Below are 21,868 nucleotides of genomic sequence, written 5' to 3'. Positions count from 1 at the left end.
GTTTCTTATCTCACAGTTTCTGTGGGTCAGTGCTGTAGTTACAGCTTAGGTAAGTGCCTCTAACTCAAGATCTGGCATGAAGTTGCAGTCAAGGTGCCAGGCAAGGCTGTGATTTCATGTTAAAATTGAGCTGTAGCGAAGAGCAAGAGGAAGAGAAGATCCTCTCCTGAGGTCATTCATATGGTTGCTTATTTTCATACCTCAGCCCCTCCTCTCATTGGCCTCTCTATAGAGCTGCTCCACTGGCCGCTGGCTTCCCTCAGGGGAGAGATCTACCAGAGAGAGAGTTCTCAAAACAGAAGCCATAGCCTTTTTATGACCGTATGTCACATGTGACCTCCCATTACTTCTACCATATTTTATTTTTTAGAAGTGAGTAAGTCCAGTCCACACAAGGCCTTGAATCCCAGAAAGTGGAATCATTGGAGGCCATCCTAGAGATGGCTTCTCACACCCCCAGCTATTTCATCAACTTGCAAGAAGACAACCTCTCTATGCCATAAAGTAATTTCCCACCTTGCTGTAATTATTTGTAATGTTATATATTCACTTTCTCTAAGTGGGTCTTTTATTCCCTTTATTTGTGCATTTTTTTTGCTCTCTTAAAGCTACTAACTTTATAACTGATACTATTTTTTTTTAAATACTATTAACTGATGGCTTATACTCTTATTATAGATAGATCTGTAAAAAAAAAAAAATCTATCCAAAAAAACATAGAAGCTGAAAGTCCTCCCTCTTTCTGAAATAAAGTGTTAGGGAGGGGAGAGTTGAGCAAGGGGGCAAAAAAGAGAAAATTGGAAAAATTTCAGTTTATTTTGGGACATATCTACAGAGTGTTTTCACTATTCTTTTCAAAATGTAGGTTATGCCAATATTCTAATAAAGGCACTTAAAATAGTAACTAAATTTTTACCATTTGAATTATGCATATTGCTATTTCAGTTGATGCAAAAAATGATTTTACATGATACCATCAGAATAAGCAATTCAATTTACTATTCTATAAAGAAGATAATTCTAGTATCTCCATTGCTTGTGTATTAAGTGTCCAATGATTGCTAATCATTGTATATTTGAATATTTAATAATCCATATTTTATGCTAGGGTCAATGAGATGGCTCTTTGTAATACATAGAATTCATAGAGTACTTCTGAATGCAACTTCTTAGGAAATGGGAAAAATGATATGGTATTGATAAGATACAGGCATATAAATATTTCTGAGTTGGAAACACTCTAGAAGTCTTCGGAACCAAACTGCTACACTGTATAATCTCAGTGTTAACTGTATACATTTAATATGATTTTATGTGTTTTATAACACTGATATTTCATACTAACTTTACTGCTTTGCTTTTTTATACTTTTATAATATGGTTTATTTTATACTAGTTCGTATTCACTCTTCATCTCTATTAATGTACTTTTCTCAATACAACTCTTTTAGTACTTTACCTGTCTTCCCTCCCATAGCATTCTATTTATACATGTATGTATTCAGTATTTACAGAATGCATGTGAAAGATAATAATATACTCATATGACTATATATAAGATATATGTGAATAATATAAGTGGAAATTTTCATATGTATATAATATATATGTAAAAATGGTTATATATTTACATGGAAGATGTATGCATAAATATTTATATAATAAATATAGTAATTAAATATAATAAATATATAAATATATGTGGGGAAAAAAGATATATGTGAGGTGTTTTCCAACACCAACAACTAATTCTCTGATTCTCTGAATACCATTTGGTGTCCGACAATTCAAGCCAGTTCTAACACCAACTACTAGGAGTTTATGCAGACTTTGTAGCTTAAGGGCTTAACCCCACAAAACTGTTTTTCACTTCACACATCAGTAGCAATTTCTGGGTCTCCTGTACTTCTTACCGACTGGCTATAAATTGAGGAGTCTCATGACCCCATCCTAAGGTTTGATAATTTGCTAGAACGGTTCACAGAAGTAGGGAAGACATTTTATTTACATTTACTGCTTCATTACAAGGGATGCAAATAAAGGTGAAGAAGAACACAGAGTGCAGTCTGAAAGGGTCCAAGGTGCACAGGCTTCTCTTCCTGTGGAGTTAGGTTGCGCCACTCTCCCAGCATATAGATGTGTGCACTAGTTGAGAGGCTCATCAAATCTCCTTGTGTAAGAGTTTTATAAAGCTCAGTCTTGAACTCCATTACCTTTCCCTGGAGATCAGAAGTGGGACTGGAAATGTCAACCTTCTAATTCTTTGGTCTTTCTGGTGACCAGTTTCATCAAGAGGTTACTAGGGGCCCAACCTAAATCACCTCATTAGCATAATTTCAGGTGTAACCTTGTTATCAATAACAAAGGCATCCCATCACTCAGGAAATTCCAAGCATTTTAGGAGCTCTCTATACCAGAAATCAGTGACAAAAGCCATAAGATATGTATTTCTTATTATACCACAATAGTATATATATGAAGACACAAAGAAAACATACATATATTCATATAATGATATATATGTTAATATATATAGAATATACATGTATATGGAAGTATTTATATATGTATATGTGTATACATACGCACATATTTGCATATATATATACATACATCTGTGTATACATACACATACACACTCATAAATGGCCTTTGTCTAGCCTACCACAATGTAATGATCCTTGCTAATTTTCTTTTCCTTTTCTACTCCCTTCTTTCTTCCTTTTTCTCTCTTCCCTTTATTCATTTTCTCTTTCCTGAATTCCCTGTCTCCTTCATTCCTATCCCTGGTCTTCCTCTCTCCACTCCACACCATTTTCTCTTCTCTTTCTTTCTTTCTTTCCTTCTTTTTCTTCCCTTCCTTCCCATTCTTCCTCAGCCCATCATTTCATCCCACCTTGTCGCTCAGCTTCCTTTGGTTTCTTGCCTCACTTCCTTTCCGTCTTTCTTTTCTTCTTTCCATTCTTTTTTTCACAGAATGGGATTTTTAATGTGGTGGTTTTATTGAACTGAACCATATTTCCTCTATATTACTTGATAATATTAAAGGTACATACATCATTAGGGAGATTTAAGGTTATATATGCTATACTCCAGATGGTAATATTTATACTGTGATGGTCTGTCTGTACTTGGGAGGTATATTTCTTAAATGTATGAGAAAATCCTGGGAATTTAAAACATAATTTCATTATTATTTAAGCTTTGAGAAAAATTTTAAAATGCAAGATGACTATAAAGTAACATGGTTATTAAAAATATAGAATAACAAATGAGGTACCTGGGTGTCTCAGCAGTTGAGCATCTGCCTTTGGCTCAGGTTGTGATTGTGGGGTCCTGGGATCGAGTCCCTCATTGGGCTCCCCTCAGGGAGCCTGCTTCTCCCTCTGCCTATGTCTCTGCCTTTCTCTCTGTGTCTCTCATGAATAAATAAATAAAATCTTTGAAAAAATATAGAAGAACATAAATATATTTGACTCTCGTAATCGGGATTTGGTTGGACACAAAGTCAAACTTTGGAAAACGATAAGTGTCAAAGAAGACTTATAGATTCAAGTTGAGTCTGGGCACTATAGGGATTAATATCTGGAAATGAGTACACTGAGCGGATAATGAAGTTTGAAACTGTGTCCAAAATCACAAAAGCCCCATGTCACTCCAGGTTGATCAGTATAAGTGATTACGTGAGATCTAAAAGGCAGTCCTATCAACAGAAATGCAAATTTACAGAAACTTTGGCATAGATGAAGCTTGACAGGAAATGTCATTTGCTAATTAGGGAGAAATTCTTTTGAGCTCAGAGGCAAGACACTTGTCTAAGTGCCTAAGATATAAATGTATGGACCGGACACTGAGAGATATAGAGAGATGGATGTGATTATAAGAGAATTAGGGTCACAAAGATTATACTGAATCCACCAAGAAGACTGGGTCTATTTTTATTCTAAATTTTTCTGCTTGAATAGGGCTTCACCTTTTCATTTCCTGGTCTCTTCAGAAATAGTAAGTTCCAGAACAAGTAATGGGGTAAGTCTACAAATGGATATGTGTTATTTTGATACACCAACAAAGAAAGTAGGTCTTGGGCACTTAAAAGACCAAGTGAATGGTCTTGTGAATGTTGGTCCCTTCAGAGTCCTAGCCTTGTGGATTTTCTCATGTATTTGATGCTGCTATTGTTCAAAACCTTTTCCAAACTTCTCTTGAAACTAATAACGAAAATAAAGCCAGGGGTATCATTTGTGAATGTTTAGTATGTTCTCAGTACAATGCTAAAAGTGTTATTATATTGTCTTATGTATCTTAAGAGCACTTTTGTGAGATAGTTATTATTCTATCTTACGTATAAGGATAAAAGGTCTAAAGAAGTAATTTCCCCCTGATAACACAACTATGCATTAATTTTAAACCATAGAATTTCTCAAAGTAAAACATTAAAAGTCTGTAAAAAAAAAATATCCCCATTCGATTTCTTAATAGTGAACTTGGAATCATGTTACTGTATCTTTAAAAAGTAAAGTTCCAATAAAAATCCATTAACTACTTTCAAATATAGCAATCCTCCTGTCCAGCTGTGAAAAGTACTAGATGATACTTATTTGCCATTTGTGTTATTTACGGTCCATGACTTTTATGGTAACTGGTTCCTATTATTGGTTTCTATTAATGTAAAACATAAGTGAACATAAATGAGGCGTGAATCATTTCTTTTTATTAGCCCTACAGTCTTCACTCAGTGCTTGCAGTAACTCCAGCTGTGTCTTGTTAGTGATAACCTATTTAAAGAAGAGATCTTAAAGGATAAGGAATATGATTAGGAATCTTTGTCCATCTTACATCACTTCTATCCTGTACAACAGTAGTGGTGAAAAAAAGAAAGCAGTATGTAATTAATGACATAGCAAAATCTGGAGCCACCTTTGATTTGTATTGTGTTTAATATGATACTAATTACACAACCAGTGGATTCCAGTAATTAGTATAAGTAACTACTAATTTAAAGGTATGATATGTTATAAAGCACTTTTCACTGTTGCAGTTTATGGACTTTGGATTTGTGTCATTAGATAGTTGCTATTGTATCAGTTATTATGTAATAGAACTTAGAATTTTAAGTAAGGAATACTTAAATTAATTAAAATTATGGTCCTCTGTTTTGGAAGGTCACCAGTTATATACGAAGTGCGGCATTCACTTAAAAGCTTTATTTTAATGAAAAAAACACTTGCTATCCTATTTCAATTGATAGGAAGTCTTTTTGAAAGCAAGGCTCAGAATCTTTTCTAATATTTTTATTTTTATTTTTTTTAAAGATTTTATTTATTTATTCATAGAGACACAGAGAGAGAGAGAGAGAGAGAGAGAGAGAGAGAGAGAGGCAGAGACACAGGCAGAGGAAGAAGCAGGCTACATGCAGAGAGCCTGACATGGGACTCGATCCAGGATCTCCAGGATCACGCCCTGGGCTGCAGGCCGCGCTAAACTGCTGCACCACGGAGGGGCTGCCCTCTAATATTTTTATTTACTAAAAAAGGGAGAGAATTTTTTTTCAGTTATCAGAAGAAACATGTTTCTTTTTTAATTAGAAAACAAAGCAACACAACTATAAATTTAACAGTTTTAGCATGAAAAGTCTTTTGATGTAAGTAGGCAAAATTCTGGCTAATTTAAAATATTTTAATGTAATCACTTCACTGTGGCAACATTTCTTGAAGATGATATTTGATGTAATTTCTAATTCAGAGAACAGCTTGTTCTTTAAAAGCAATTTGGTAAACATGGTATACTTTATAGATATTTAGCACTCTTAGTCATCAATAATATGACAAAAAAGTCTTCCACAATTAAAGATTTCCTCATTCTTTCTTGTCAGGGACCATTCCGTGACATCACTGAAGTATTGGAACAGCGCTACAAGCCTTTGGAGCCAACGTTGCGAGTGGCAGAACCAATCGATGAGTTAAAGGTGGCCAGAGAGGAGCTCCGAAGACAGGAATGGGTGCACAATGTAAATGACAATATGTGAGTTCTTAGCATAAAAAAATTAGCTGTAGCCTGTTTGGTGCCATAAGTGACTTAACATTTTGTATTTACTGATATTGTAGAGAATCTTCTATTTGTGAGAAAAGGTAGTGCCACCCTTGACCTATTCAAAAGCAACCATTTTTCAATATGCAAATATGCCATTTACTTATGTATATATTTTATATATATTATGCACATATATAAATATATATAAATATATATGCACATTTATATGTATAAGTAGATGTACATTTATGTTATATATACATTCATATGTAATATATATTAAACATTTAGTTTCAAATTAATTAAATAGTAATATTCAATTAATATAATATTCACTTAATTTAATATTAATACTAAATTTAAAATTAATATTTAATTTAAAATTAATATTGGATAAATATTGTATTAGTATATAAGATATGATATTATGTAATATGTAAATGTAGTATGTCCATATTATATAAAGGCATATATAAACATTTATAAATCTGTATATATATATGTGTGTTAAATATATAACTACTCAAAGAAAAAGAAAAGAAAGAATGGCATTTTGAGGGCATAAGTGACTATATCGATGCATCTGTGAAAATAATTACCTTAATTATCTGGTAAAAGCCTGTGATACTTCTAAAATAAGATCCAACAGAACAAAACCATTTCCCTTAATGTGGACTAAATTTAATTTGGAAACATTGATATACATTTAATAAATCAGGTGCAGTGAAAGAGGTTAGTGTCTTTTTTTTTTTTTTTTTTTTTTTTTTTTTTATGATAGTCACAGAGAGAGAGAGAGAGGCAGAGACACAGGCAGAGGGAGAAGCAGGCTCCATGCACCGGGAGCCCGACGTGGGATTCGATCCTGGGTCTCCAGGATCGCGCCCTGGGCCAAAGGCAGGCGCCAAACCACTGCGCCACCCAGGGATCCCTTTTTTTTTTTTTTTTTTTTTTAGAGGTTAGTGTCTTTACTACTGAGGAAGATGACTGAAAAAGGAAGATCTAATAGCATATGCAATTTAAAATTATTTTATTAGCCTCACTAATTTGGGTCTCAATTCATACATCTTTCTCCAAATTACTTCCTTTCTCTTAAGTCATTTGTCATCAATATAGTCGTATGTAATTTATAAATAGACCATTTAAAATCTAGAATGGCTTTTTAAAAATTATTATTATTGTCCTATCATATCCTGTAATTATCTTTGTATTGTGCCTATAATAATTCTTTAATATTATATATATTCTAAATAATAAGATAATTATATTATTCTAATATAAATTATAATTATGTGAGAATTATAATATAAAATATAAATTATTGTATAAGCCAACATATAAACTATTATTTTTACATAATATAATATATACTAGCCATCATAGTATAAGTGTTACATAATATAATTCCAAAATACATTGCAAAGTATGTTTTATTATGTAAAGAAACTAGAATTACCTCTCATCCAACACAGTGTATTTTGGATCATTTTATTAATCAGGAAGGATATATAATGTGCCTTATTTTAATAATCCATTTTTTTTAAGATTTTATTTATTTATTCATGAGAGACACAGAAAAAGAGAGAAGCAGAGACACATGCAGGGAGCCTCATGTGGGACTCCATCCCGGTACTCCAGGATCACGCCCTGAGCCAAAGGCAGGTGCTAAACCACTGAGCCACCCAGGGATCCCCCTAATCATCCATTTCTGAAGAGTCTTTTCAAAACTAAAAATTTTCACACAAACTCAGATGACAGATAAAATTGGCATGCATCTCAAGTAATTTTTATAAATTTTTTATTTTATACCAATTACTTGATGTGAAATAATTAGCTACAGAGTATTCCATTGCTTCTTTCAGTACTTGACAGTAACCCAACGTATGATGAATAAGAAAACAAATAGTGTTTATTTCCAGTTTGTTTAGGGGAGCTAAATTTGTTTTATGAAAGAGATTATAGAAGATTAATGCTGCTCAGATTTAGTCAAGCAAAATATGCAATTTAGTGATGAATATCTGAAGAGTTTTCAGTGATGCAAAGGTTTATGAAATAATAAGGCTAATTCCTCAAATAATTGGCCACATTGATATTTCTACAGAAGTCACTGTGTATCAAAGATACTGAAGTATCCTTTCACAGTATTTTCCTTGATAAGCCTAGAAGGATGAATTATCAATATTGTCCCTAAAGAAAGATGTTCCACTTGTACTTTCCATGGAATACTTGTAAATATATTCAATCTATGTGGGTACCACGCTGATAACCCTTTACCCTCAAGCTTTCAGACTGAAAAGTGCTTCCAGGATTATCAACCAATCAGGAACAAATGCAGTTGCAAATACTCAAATTACTTAAAGGTTTGAATCAACCTTTTTTTTTCTTTTCTTTTCTTTTTTTTTTTTTAGCAAAGGGTCTTAGCAACTAGCCTATAGATAATTACTTTTTTTTTTTTTGAGAATTGAAGCAGTGATATTGTAGATTCTTCTAAAACCATTTTAGTTTTTTTTTTTTTTTTTTAAGATTTTATTTATTTGTTCATGAGAGACACACAGAGAGAAAGAGGCAAAAACACAGGCAGAGGGAGAAGCAGGCTCCATGCAGGGAGCCCGACATGGGACTCCATCCCGGGTCTCCAGGATCACGCCCTGGACTGGAGGCAGCACTAACCTGCTGAGCCACCGGGCTGTCCCCATTTTAGCTTTCATATACTGTATGGAATAATTGTATCTTGTGAGGCAAAAGAAGTGTTAGAAATTTAGGTTCTATAACTTTACTGATAATAATTCTGTATAGGAATTAGGAAAAAATATTCCTTTACCACAGAGATGCATAATTTTTTAATGCAGAGGGTCCTATCTATGTTGAAGCCCAATCTTACTTCAGTATGGCCTCATCTTACTACATCTGCAACGGTCCTCTTGCCAAATAAAGTCACATTCTTTATGTTCTTTAAAATAAGCAAGAGAGTGGGATCATATTTTATACATTGAGTATGGATTACTAGAGCTTTGTTCTTTTTCTTAAAGAAACTCATTCCAGTTTCCACTTTTTCTTAAAATTATTTTCCTTATTCATATATCTTTATGAAACCAAGAAATTAAATAAGCAATTAGTAAATAATTGCTGAGTAACCTTTATGTGAGAAATCACTCTCAACTAGATATTGTGAAAAATATAGAGAGGCACTTATTGATTCAACAAATGCTTGCATGTCTGGAATAGTTCTGGGCTCTTGAAATGTAGTAGTGAATAGAAGAGACAAACTCTCTGCTCTCATAAACTTCTATGCTTCTAGCTTTAAACCAAACCAGAAAACCTAATGAAGTTCTGAGTAAGAATTGGCATAGATAAGCACTTGAAAATCATCAAGTGTATATTAAAGACAGTAAGTGTCATGATTTATTTATTATTTTTTTATGTAGCATTTGCTGTGATCTCTGTTGCTCTGGGAAGGTGGTTCTTCAAAGAAAAGGAACTGAATTGGTTCTGTGAAAAGTGATTTAGATTTGATAAAGAGAGAAGCAGATTGATGGTATAGAAAAAAAAAAAAAACGACAGTGAAAAAAGTTCACAAAACCATAAAAGTTTACAGAAACAATGAAAAAGACCAAACTAATTTTCATGTGGGAAGCAATAGAAAGAAAAAGCGGATAAGGCTTCAAGGCCGAGGATTGAAGGGTTTATCTATAAATAATGAAGAATTATTTAAGGTTTTTGTTTTTAAAACAAAAAATATGGGACACCTGGGGGGGCTCAGCAGTTGAGCGTCTGCCTTTGGCTCAGGGCATGATCCCGGGGTCCTGGGATCGAGTCCTCATGGTGCTCCCTGCATGGAGCCTGCCTCTCCCTCTGCCTGTGTCTCTGCCTTTCTCTGTCTCTGTCTCTCATGCAATAAATAAATAAAATCTTTAAAATATATATAAACATTCTAAATACAGAGAATATAATTATGCAGACTAGAACTGTATTCAAAATAAAATGGATTTAAGATCTTGCAGTAGAAGTCAGTGCCCGTCTGTGTTCTGGGAGGCAAAATAACATGCTCCTCCCCCCCCCCCCCCCCCCCCAGAGTCTACAACCTAATCTCAGGAACCTGTGAATATATTGTTACCTTCTATGATGAAGAGGACTTTGCTGATACGATTAAGAATTTAAAAATGGAGGAAATTATCCTAGATGATTTGGACGGGCTCAATGTAATCATTGAGGGTCCTTAAAAGTGGAAGAGGGAGGCAGAAAGAGATTGAAGACATGGAAGGTTGGAGTGATGTGACCTTGGGAAAGACAACTAAGGTTGGCTGTCTTTGAAGACAGAGTAGGGGCCACAACTGAGGAATGCTATCAGCTTTCAGAAGCTGGGAGATGTAAAGAAATGAATTCTCCCACAGAATCTCCAGAAGCAATGCAGCCCTGCCAACACCCTAATTTTAGCCCAGTGAGACCCATTTCAGACTTCTGACCTCCAGAACCTTAAGATAATAAATTTGTATTCTTTAAGCCACTAAGTTTATGGTGGTGGTATTAGCAGCAATAGAAAACTGATACAACTCATTCTTCAAATTGAGATACTACCTTGCTAGATCAGACTTTGGTGTTTAATTATAAATTTGAGCTAAACTTGAGGGAAATTTTTGGATTCCAAAGAATTTAAGATTCTTCTATAGGTTTAAGGTATGGACACTTAGAGTATTAAAAAAATATATGAATGTGGCTTGAGCCTCCCTATGAAGAGAAGTTTGTGATTGAATCATAGTATAGGATATTATATCTTAAACTTGTATAGGCATTCATAAGAACCTAGGGGTGGCTCTCATAAGAACTCAGGTTCTTAGGAACCTCAATAGCTGCCTCTACATCTTTCTGAAAAATGAAAGATGTTAATTTTCTGATAGTTGTTGTAGGGGAGACACAATTTTCCCTCTACCCTCTTAGGGTCTTCAGCTGGGCCTAAGAAGTAAATTGACGTAAGACAGATTAACAGGAAAAACACACATATTTATTAAATGTAAGCTATTATGTGACACAGGAGCCCCATAAAGCAGTGAACACCCACTAAGTGGCAAGTCTTAAGTGCGTATACATTAGCTTGAACAATGAGAAACGACTATAGAAAAATAAAATGTGTGAGGAGGCCAAAGGAAGATAAAAGCTATTTAACAAGGTCTTTTTGTACAAAATTCTCTTTGTCTCTGATGATAAGAATGTTTCTTTCCTCCTGGTATAGGAAAGTCAGCTGTCATATGGGTGTGTTATTGCCTGATTTTAGGGGAAAAAAAGGGGGAGTTCAGATCACTTTTCTTGTACTTATTCTTTTTAAGTGCCTTTAGCTCAAAATAATCCTTTGCCAAAGTAGCATTATTTGGGATGGCATGTTCTGTCTCCTTCTGTTATTCAGATTAGGTGAAATGAGAGACGTTGGATACAGATTTAGTTACAAAGTAGAACAAGCGACTCCATTTCTTGAGCTTTGCCATTTGCTGGTACTTGGTGAAAAACTTTTAGTGACAACGAATCTTATGTATCTGCCTTCATTCCCTCAAATTTGCAACCTAGGTTAGATGGAAGGCTAGGTAAGTAGATTAGTCATCTTTAAACCTTTTAAATATTGTTTCTAATGAAGTATCAATATCATTGTATAGTCAGTTACCTTTGGAAAAATGTTACGGGAAAGGTTAAGAAACTAGATCTTAATAGTTTTTAAAAAGGGCATTTTAAAAATGTATGTAGAGATGAGATCCTATTATATATATATATATATATATATATATCACGAAAGAATAGTGATAGAGAAATTTAACACATCTCAAAACTTTTTTGACTTTTGGGATTTTCACACACTTTAGACCTTTATAATTTGCATATTTTCTGAACTGTTATTGTATTATGATAAATAGGGATTATCATATATTTTCAGATAATGTTTTCTTAACAATTCAACTTTTATTTGTAACTCTTCCATTTATTTTAATTACTAGCACAGTGTGCAACATTTATTAATCAGCAGAGCCTTTTTAAGTTAAAATACTAAATTAGCTAACCCCATTAACATAGAATACTCCAAACAAGCAGTAATAGGAGAGGTAGTTACTGTGCAAATCGTATTAAACATGCGGGTGCTCTAGGGCACAGTTAAGCATGATTACCCTCTTTTGATCCAGTATTCCTCTGCCTCTCCCAGCTAATTTCCAGTGGAAATTTACAAAGTGCTGCCTTCATTTTTCCAGCTTAATTTTTCTAATGAAGTTCTGGTACTTTATAACACTGGAGATATAGATAATAAGCCTGTTTATAATTAAGAAGTTCTAGAATTTGTCTACAAAAGAGTCCTTTATTACTTTGGCTGTACAGTGAGGACTGTGCTCTTGTTTTGCTCACTGTTTCCCTGAAAAAAAAAATATTTTTAAATAAATGACCACAGAATACTAGATTCTGTTTCTACAGACATCTAAGGCTGAAGAAGTTTAAGATTTATAACATCAACATAATGGTGATAATTTGGAATACTTTTGGTGATATCCTGAGAATACTACATACACTTTTGGTGTATGTAATTGAACAAGTCACAGAAAGACACTTGTAGTCTTTTTAGTTAGATACTATCATATTCTATACACTCTTCCTACTACAATGCCTTAACATATGCTAGGTAAAAGTTTGCTAATTGACTTTAGGTCAATTTATGAAGTATATGGAATTTATTTTTTGAAAGAAGTATACTCATTTTGTGCTATACTCAACATTCTTATATTGGTATATATGGTATTAGTTTATACATCCCAGATTTTCCTGTTTCAATTTAGAGTTTAAAAGTGTGTTGAGGTCAGAAGAAACTGAAGCCTGAACAGAAGTTTGCCAGACAGAACAAGGAGAGTGGCCAGAGGAGGTTACCTGGATAAAGCCATCTCTTGTTAAAAAATGCATAACTTATGAGAGTTTCAGCTTACCTTCTGAGGTATCTGGTGAAGCTCAGCTCATGGCTTTGCTACCCAATGAAATGTGGAAAGTATAGGGGGAGCCAGATTATAAAGGGCCATGTGAACCATGATAAGGTATTTGGAATTTGTCATATAAAAGGCAGTACAAAACAAGCACAGTGTTTTAATCACTGGAATAAAGGAGTCAGATAGATTAAAAATATCACTCTACTAGCTCTGGCCATGGTTAAGATCTAGGACTCCGTGGTGATGAAGAATGTGTAGGGAACTATTACCATAATCCAAATCAGAGATAAAGAGGATTTGCAGTAGAACAAGGATGTTGGTAGTAGAGGGGAAGAAAAAGGTTGATAGCTTTATAGGTAGAATCCTATAAACCCTAAAAAACCTAGTAAAAACTAAACTTAGGGAACAGCCTTATAGGGTGTGGATGGTGTGGACAAGAGCACAGATATATTTAAAATCACTGTCTTAGAGCTTTTCTTAGCTGCAAAGGACAAAGATCCTTTCAAGATAACTGAAAAAGTTAAGGATGTGTTTGAAAAGATATAGCTAAAAGAAACTGACTAAAGACCTTGGAGGCTCCAGGGGAATGGTTTCTGTCTCTAGTAGCATGTCTACTTTTCTTTGCATTTCTGCCTTTTATCTTCTTTCTGCTGACTAGCTTTATCTGCTGGTAGTTTTTTTTTTTTTCATAAATGTTCAGCTTGCACTTATTGCGACCATTCCAGGCCTGATTCCAGCTCTAGAACCCACAGCTAATTCTATTTTTCAATTAAAATTACTGAAAAGGAATCTGTTTTGCTCAATTTATATAGTCAGACTAGCCCACATAAGTTGTAGGATTAGAACACAGTAAATAATAAATATATGTTAAAATAATGGATATGTTAAACTAGCATATTAATAAAACATAAATAAAGCTACCATAGAAACATAAAGCATAACATATATAATATATAAATAAACCATAGTTGTCATCTAGGGGAGGATGTGTTACATTATATCAAATACAGTGTTTTATGGGAATAGGGCCATGAACAAATAAATATTTCTTCAGATTGAGGAGTGCCAAGCAGGGAGTCCTTTAGTGCCTTGACCTAATGGCTTCTGGCAGAGTTGACTGGCTAGATGGTGATGTCCTTACTTGATTAAGAAAAAAATACAGACATACCTCAGAAGTATTACAAGCAATAACGTAAGTATTGCAATAATGTGCAAGTCAGATGAATTTTTTGGTTGCCCATTGCATATGAAAGTTATGTTGATACTGTAAATAGTCTGTTGCAACAGCATTTTGTCTAAAAATGTGCATACTTTAATTTAAAAATACTTTATTATTATATGTAAGTGATGAATCCCTAAATTCTACTCCTAAAGCCAATATTACACTATATTTTAACTAAGTAGGATTTAGAAAAAAATTTGAGACAAACAAATAAAAACTCTAAGGATTCTAAAAATATAAACGTATAAGGATATTTAATAAAGCATTCTTTTCTAACAAAAAATATAAAAAATAAGAATACTTTATTAGTAAAAAATGCCAGCCATCATCTGAGTTTTCAGCAGGATGTAATCTTTTTTGCTGGCTACACAGGGTTTTGCCTCAGTGTTAGTGGCTGCTGACTCATCCAGGCAGGTACCGAAGGTTGGGGTGTCTCTGGCAGTTTCTTAAGATGAATGAAATTCGCCATATCAATTACCTCTGCCTTTTGGGAACGATTTCTCTGTAGCATATGATGCTGTTTGATAGAACTTTACCTGCAGTAGAACTTCTTGCAAGATTGAGTTAATCCTCTCAAACTCTGCTACTGCTTTATCAACTAAGTTTCTAAATCCTTTGTTGTCATTTCAACAGTCTTCACAGCATCTTTACCAGGAGTAAAGTATCCCTGTATTATCAAGAAGCCACTTTCTTTTGCTCATCTGTAGGAAGCAACTCCTCAAGTTTGATCACAAGATTGCACAGTTCAGTCACATCTTCAGATTCCACTTGTAATTCTAGCTTTCTTGCTATTTCTACTACATCGGTAGGTACTTTTGAAATCTCTGTTAAAATCTTGAGTCCCTCAAAGTCGTCCATGAAGATTGGAATCAGCTTCTTCCAAACTCCTATTAATGTTGATATTTTGACCTCTTCCCATGAATCATGAATGTTCTTAATGGCATCTAGAATGTGAATCCTTTCCAGAAGCTTTTCAGTTTATTTTGCCCACATCTGTTAGAGGACTCACTATCTATGGCAGCTATAGCCTTACAAAATATATTTCTTAAATAATAACACTTAAAAGTCAAAATTACTCATTGATCCATGGACTGCAGAATGGATGTTGTGTTAGCAGGCATGAAAACATTAGTCTTGTACATCTCCATCAGAACTCTTGGGTGACCAGGTACATTGTCAGGGAGTGGTCATTTTTTGAAAGGAATCTTTTTTTCTGAACAGTAGGTCATAACGTTGGCCTTAATGTTGTGAACAGATGTGCTGTTCAGGTTTTTTTCTTTCATTTACAGAATATAGACAGAGTAGATTTAGCATAATTCTTAAGGGCCCTGGGATTTTTGGAATGGTAAATGAGCACTGGTTTCAATTTAAAGTCACCAGTTGCGTCAGCCCTGAACAAAAAAAGTAAACCTGTCCTTTGAAGCTTTGAAGCCAGGCATCAATTTCTCTCTACTATAAGTCTTAGATGTCATCTTCTTTCATTAGAAGGCTATTTCATTTACATTTACAACCTGTTTTTTAGTGTAGCCATCTTCATTACTTATCATATCTAGATCTTTTGGATAACTTGCTGTAGCTTCCATGTTAGCACTTGCTTCTACATCTTACACCTTTATATTGTGGAAATGGCTTCTTTCCATAATCTGACTAACAAACCTCTGTTAGATTGTTAGATTCAAACTCTTTTTCTGCAGCTTCCTCACCTCACTCTGCCTTCACAGAATTAAATAGAGTTAGGACCTTGCTCTGGATTAGGCTTTGGGTTAAGGGAGTGCAGTGGCTGGTTTGATATTCTATCCAGACCACCCAAATTTTCTTCCTATCAGCAATAAGGCTGTTTCATTTCTTTATCATTTGTGTGTTCACTGGAGTAGCACTTTTAATTTCCTTCAAGGACTTTTCCTTTGCCTTCAGAACTTAACTGTCTGTTTGGAGCAAGAGGCCTAGCTTTTGACACACCTTTTTTTTTTTTTTTTTTTTTTTTGACCTTCCTCATTAAGCATTATCATTTCTAGCTTGTGTTTAAAGTAAGAGACGTGTAACTCTCTTTCACTTGAATATTTAGATGCCATTGTAGGGTCATTAATTGGTCTAATTGCAATAATTTTGTGTCTTAGGGAAGGGGAGGCCTGAGGAGAGGGAGAGAGGAAGGAACACCAGCTCGGCAGAGCAGTCATAATGCATGGAACATTTATTGAGTTTCCTGTCTTATATGGGCATTGTTCATGGTGCCCCAAAGCAATTATAATAGTTATATCAAAGACCACTGATCACAGATCACTGTAACAAATATAATAATGAAAAACTTTGGTGTATTATGATAATTAAGTGTTACAGAGATACAAAATGAGCAAATGCTGTTAAAAAAATGGCGATTGTTAGACTTGCTCAAAACAAGGTTGCCACAAACCTTTAATTTGTAAAAAGTGTAATATCTGAAAAGATCAATAAAGCAAAGCTTAATAAAATGAAGGATGTCTGTATAAGACGAATTACAGGTTTGATAGGATGGAGGTTTTGGATATAGGTTTAATTTGGGGGTAGCTCTGTTTCAGATGCCTATTGTGCACCTAGATAGATATTTCTAGTAAGCATTTGAAAATATGGTCTTGAGTTAAAGAAAAATGTTGTATATAGCCATAAGATTTAGAAATCATCACTCTAAGGGAAATAGTTAAAAGTCAAAAGTTTCTTCCAAGTCAAGAAATTGAGAAAGCAAGGAAGAGAACTAGGAGACACTGCAGATGTAAAGAAAAGAGAATTCACTGTAAGGACTGGATAAAGAGCATGATGCAGCAGTCAAGTAAAGTAAGAACTAAATGTATTGGATTTGGCCATTGGGAAGTCATTCATTGATACCTTTGCTCTCTTCTAACATCAACCTGTTCTTATTTCTCCCATATTCTTCAGGATATCATAAAAGAACTTGTCAAATTCTTTGCCAAACTTCAGGCATATGTCTAAAATTTTACTCTTACTCATGGTGATATATGCCTATATGTATATACATCTCTTTCTATGTTTATATATATATATGTGTGTGTGTGTGTATATATGCATATAGTGTACACGTTAAAATATCCAGATATTTAAATTTATATATTGAAATTACATTTAATTTTAATATGAAATTAAAAATTTAAAATTAATTTTGAAATTTGAAAATAGACATTTAAAGTATTAAAATGATGCCAATATCATATATTTGTCCCTGCCATATATATGTGTCACCACTTTTCTAGAATTTTATTTTAATATTCCACTTTAGAATTATGCTGAAAATTAGCATCAAATTAAGCAACATATATAATGTAGAATCTGTATTCTTTTGCTTTTAAAGACATTTTGGAACATCTTTGGTATAGTCACAATTTCTTAAGGATAACTGATAGTGATTTGTATTTCATCCGTAGGTCTGCTCAGTAACTTGAGATACAATATATTTTGTTTAGAGACCTTGCATTGAAAGTGCTAGATTCGGGAATCCTTTGGTGGCTTGGTGGTTTAGTGCCTGCCTTTGGCCCAGGGTGTGATCCTGGAGTCTTGGGATCAAGTCCCACATCAGGCTCCCTGCATGGAGCCTGCTTCTCCCTCTGCCTATGTCTCTGCCTGTCTCTCTCCTCTGTGTCATTCATGAATAAATAAATAAAATCTTAAAAAAAAAAGAAGAAGAAAGAAAGTGCTAGATGCTCACATGTAGATTTTAAATCAGAGGTTGCAAAAGAGTAACTTCTGAGTTGCATACAGTCTCCAGGTGCATTATATTTGGATCCTACAATTTTGTAAAAATTAAATTAGTTGAAAAGTAATATAAAAATGGTAATTAAATCTTTTGAAAATCCATATTTTCCAGCTTATATTCAAAATCAGATGATATAGAAAACTGTGGGTCCACACTCTGAGATGGTAGTAATTAAAGTTTACATTCTTTGTTCTTACATCTGACTCATTAGTGTTACCTGTGTGGCCCTTCTAGTTATAAATACTGGAGACCTTTGTTCTAGAATGGTAAGCTCCTCAAGAACAGAGCCCATGACTTATGCAGTACACTGGGCACAATGCTCGACAAATGGTAGGTTAACATAAAAAAATGTTAATTTTTTTTTAACATATCTAGATTGAGCTTGAGCTAAGACTCATTTGTTTTGTCCTAATCTATCTGATCACCAAAATTATTCTCAATGAAAGAAAAATCAAGCAAAAGAAAATGAGTTCAATTACGATCTCTCTGATATTTATTAATATTACCTTATTAATCCCGGGAATAGGATGGCCTACACTTCTCTCTTTCTTTCTTTTTTTTTTCTTTTTTAATATTTTATTTATTTATTCATGAGAGACACACAGAGAGAGGCAGAGACATACCCAGAGGGAGAAACAAGCTTCCCACAGGAAACCTGATGTGGGACTTGATCCCAGGACCCCAGGATCACGACCTGAGCCAAAGGCAGATGCTCAGCCACTGAGCCACCCAGATGCCCCCCCTTTGTCTGACTTTCAAAAGCATTTCCCAAACTGTGTCTTTTAAAACACTGTTCTGGAAAATGTTAATGAGTTTTTTGTCAAATAAATTTGGGAAAAGTTATATTTAAAACAGTTAAACTGGTTTTTGTGTATGTGTGTGTGGCATTTACAGGCCTTCTCAGTCTTAAATATACTTTTATTTAGTGCGAACTTCAAAGAAGGAATGTATGATATACAGTGTTTTGCAAACTTATTCTCTAATTCATTCAACAAATATTATTGCATGCCTAATATGTGCCAGGCACTATATTAGGCACTAAAGACAGAGCAATAAACAAGATAGACAGAGATCTCCCAGCTTTGTAGATCTAATAATGCAGTTGGCCATGAAATTTCCTCATCCATAGACCATAATTTGGAATATGCTACTCTGGATTATTACTCAGCAAAGAATATTTGATTTTCCTTAATGATTTTTTTAAGTTTCAGCTTATTTTTGTCCTAGACCTTCTTAACAATAATTTGTACAACTGTTTTCCACAGCCTTATTTTCCTTCTTAATTATATGTTCTTTTTTAATTAAGTTTTTCATTTTAATTCCAGTATAGTTAACATGCATAATTATATGTTCTTTATATCAATTATATGAGTCCTTAAAATATCTTGAGCTCATCCTTTTTAGTTATATTGGCATCTTTGTTAGTTTAAAGCATCTGATATAAATGGCCCAAAAGAAGAGCCTGTGTGACTGTTACTTAGCTAGAACATTTAAATTTAGTATCTTTTAGCAGAGATACTAAATTTTTTCAAGGTTTTCACAATTAACTAGAGAAAAGTTAAGTCTACAAAACATATGTCAGAAATTTGTTGCATGGCTGTAATGAAATTACTGAGTCAGCATGCCTTGGTGTTGATGATGATGATGGTGATGATGATAATAATAATAATAATAATAATAATAATAATAATAAATCCAGGAATTCTATTTTTCTTAACCTAAGAAAAATGTAAGAATACAGGCAAAATATGTCTTCCCATTTAAATTTAGAAGCTAGCAATATAAGCTTACTGTCTAGTTGAACAGATAGTCTTGCCATTTGCGTTCCTTAAATATTTCATTTCTGTCTCTACCCTGGGGGAGAGACCTGTGCTATTGATATTACTGCTTATAAATAGTTCAGGAGTTTTAAATTTCTGCTATGAATTCCAGTCTAAGTATAAAATACTTTGTGTGTTAAACACTTAGAGCTTTGGTTACATTAAAATCTCAACGAAAGCTGTCTTCATAAATGAAGTCCATCTAATTCCTATCCCAGTCTGTTGCTCATTTCATTAACATCTTTTCAGCCAAAATTCTAGTAGACTAAAACATCTTAATAGTCCTAAAACAAACATAGTCTATGTTTTAAGGTCTTTCTATTGATGTTAATAAGTTACACATTAGGTTTATCTGGAAACTTGTATTTTTCATACCAACAGTGAAAATACTTTATTTCTCATTTTGAACATAGTAAAAAAGAGACATACTTGCTAAACTTATTCTAAAATTTAGATTATTCTGTGTTTAAAGGAAAAATATTCAGCTTTTTATGGCCCTTTTTTATGAATCAGACCTTAGTCAATTAACCTGATTAGTGTTTTAGTAGAACTAAAATTATTCAGTATTGAGACATAATCGACAAATAGCACTGGATAAGTTTAAATGTACAGCATAATGATTTCACAAATATTGCAAAATGATATGCATTCATTATTTGTTCATTATATTAATTCAATATTCATTATTAAGTATACACACTACAAATCTAAAACATATCTCAAAATATAATTGACAAAAATAATTTGCATATTTCCAATTACGTGGTTTTTCAAAGGCTTTATCTTTTTTTTTTTTTAATTGCTCTGATTGGTTAAGGAGAACTGAGTCATCTGATAGTGAGACCAGAAATGAACTGGTTATAACTCAGCCCTCAAAACATTAAATTTACTGTTTTCTATGTTATAATAATGATTATAATACTAAAGTCTAACAGAATCATTTTCAAGCAGGTGTACTTTTAAGATAACATGAAAATTATTTGTTGATTGGTTTATTAGATTAAATCAATTTGCTTGATTCATGTTTAATCTTTCAATTCTTTCATCATCTCTTTCCAAACTTTTACACTGAGGTGTCTGCTTGTCAAATTAAGTTTTGTAGACTAGAGACAATTCCCTCTGGAATTAAAGGAAATGTCTTCCCTTAATTGGTCCCTAGTGGATTTTTTTTCCCTCCTATTTTACTTGCTTTGCCAGCAACTAAATAATTTAATATTTTAAACATCACAAAGCTCCATATCCTTGCTCCTTTTTGGGGGAAGTATCTTAGATACAAGACTTTTAAGCAAAGATCCTGAGATGAATTCTATCTAGCACTCACTCCTGTGTCCCCATCACGGAGTGTCTGTCTTTCCAGTGTTGTTAATGATTGGGAGGGGCTGCTCATAAACTAAGATCTGTGTAATGCGGCTTATGGTCTTTTGAGCATATTCTATACTTCTGCTACAAAAAACAAACCCACACAAAACAAACAAATAAACAAAAAACTTTATAGCAACCATTATTGCATTAAGAAAAAAATAATTGGCATGATTCCCAGTCTGAGTTGTATATAAGATAAAACTGATTATTGATTTTCTGAGAGATTCTTTCTTAAAAATATTTTATTTATTTATTCATGAGAGACAGAGAGCAAGAGACAGGCAGAGACATAGGCAGAGGGAGAAGCAGGCTCCATGCAGGGAGCCCGATGTGGGACTCGATCCCAGGACCTCAGGATCACACCCTGAGCCACAGGCAGATGTTCAACCGCTGAGCCACCCAGGCATCCCTCTGAAAATTCTTTGGTCATTTGTATTCTATCAGTAGTGCCTGGTCAAGAAACAATATTATCTTAGAGACACTTTTAATAAAGTTAGAGGTAAACTACTGCTTGCACATATGAAGTTCAGTTTCTCAAATATTAAGACAGTAAAACTCATAATACCTTATTTTTTATGCCATTGTCTCATTACTTTACATTTTCTCATCTATAAAGTATAGGAGGTTTTAAAAAATTTTGAAGACTAAATTATAACCAATCAGACGATGGGGAAGTCTTTTTGTTTCCTTTTCCTACATAAAAGAAGTGGATGTATTGATAGTCACTTATTATGTAAGAGTCCTGTGTTAA

The 21,868-nt window shown here is 33.7% G+C and overlaps 1 protein-coding gene across 3 annotated transcripts in view; it reads left to right on the top strand.

The window, feature by feature from the left end:
• The window catches only part of SPATA17 (spermatogenesis associated 17), a 206,349-nt gene that overhangs the window by 98,209 nt on the left and 86,272 nt on the right, over positions 1 to 21,868 (top strand). For all 3 annotated transcript variants that reach the window (XM_041773453.1, XM_041773451.1, XM_041773452.1), the window contains exon 8: positions 5,873 to 6,021. In XM_041773453.1, the coding sequence (XP_041629387.1) occupies positions 5,873 to 6,021 (149 nt within the window). The remainder of the gene's footprint in view (positions 1 to 5,872; positions 6,022 to 21,868) is intronic.

The sequence above is a fragment of the Vulpes lagopus genome, chromosome 11 (assembly GCF_018345385.1).
Source record: "Vulpes lagopus strain Blue_001 chromosome 11, ASM1834538v1, whole genome shotgun sequence".
In the NCBI taxonomy this organism is placed as follows: domain Eukaryota; kingdom Metazoa; phylum Chordata; class Mammalia; order Carnivora; family Canidae; genus Vulpes; species Vulpes lagopus.
Note: the sequence above shows the minus strand (reverse complement) of the source record. Positions and strands in the feature narration are given on the sequence as shown.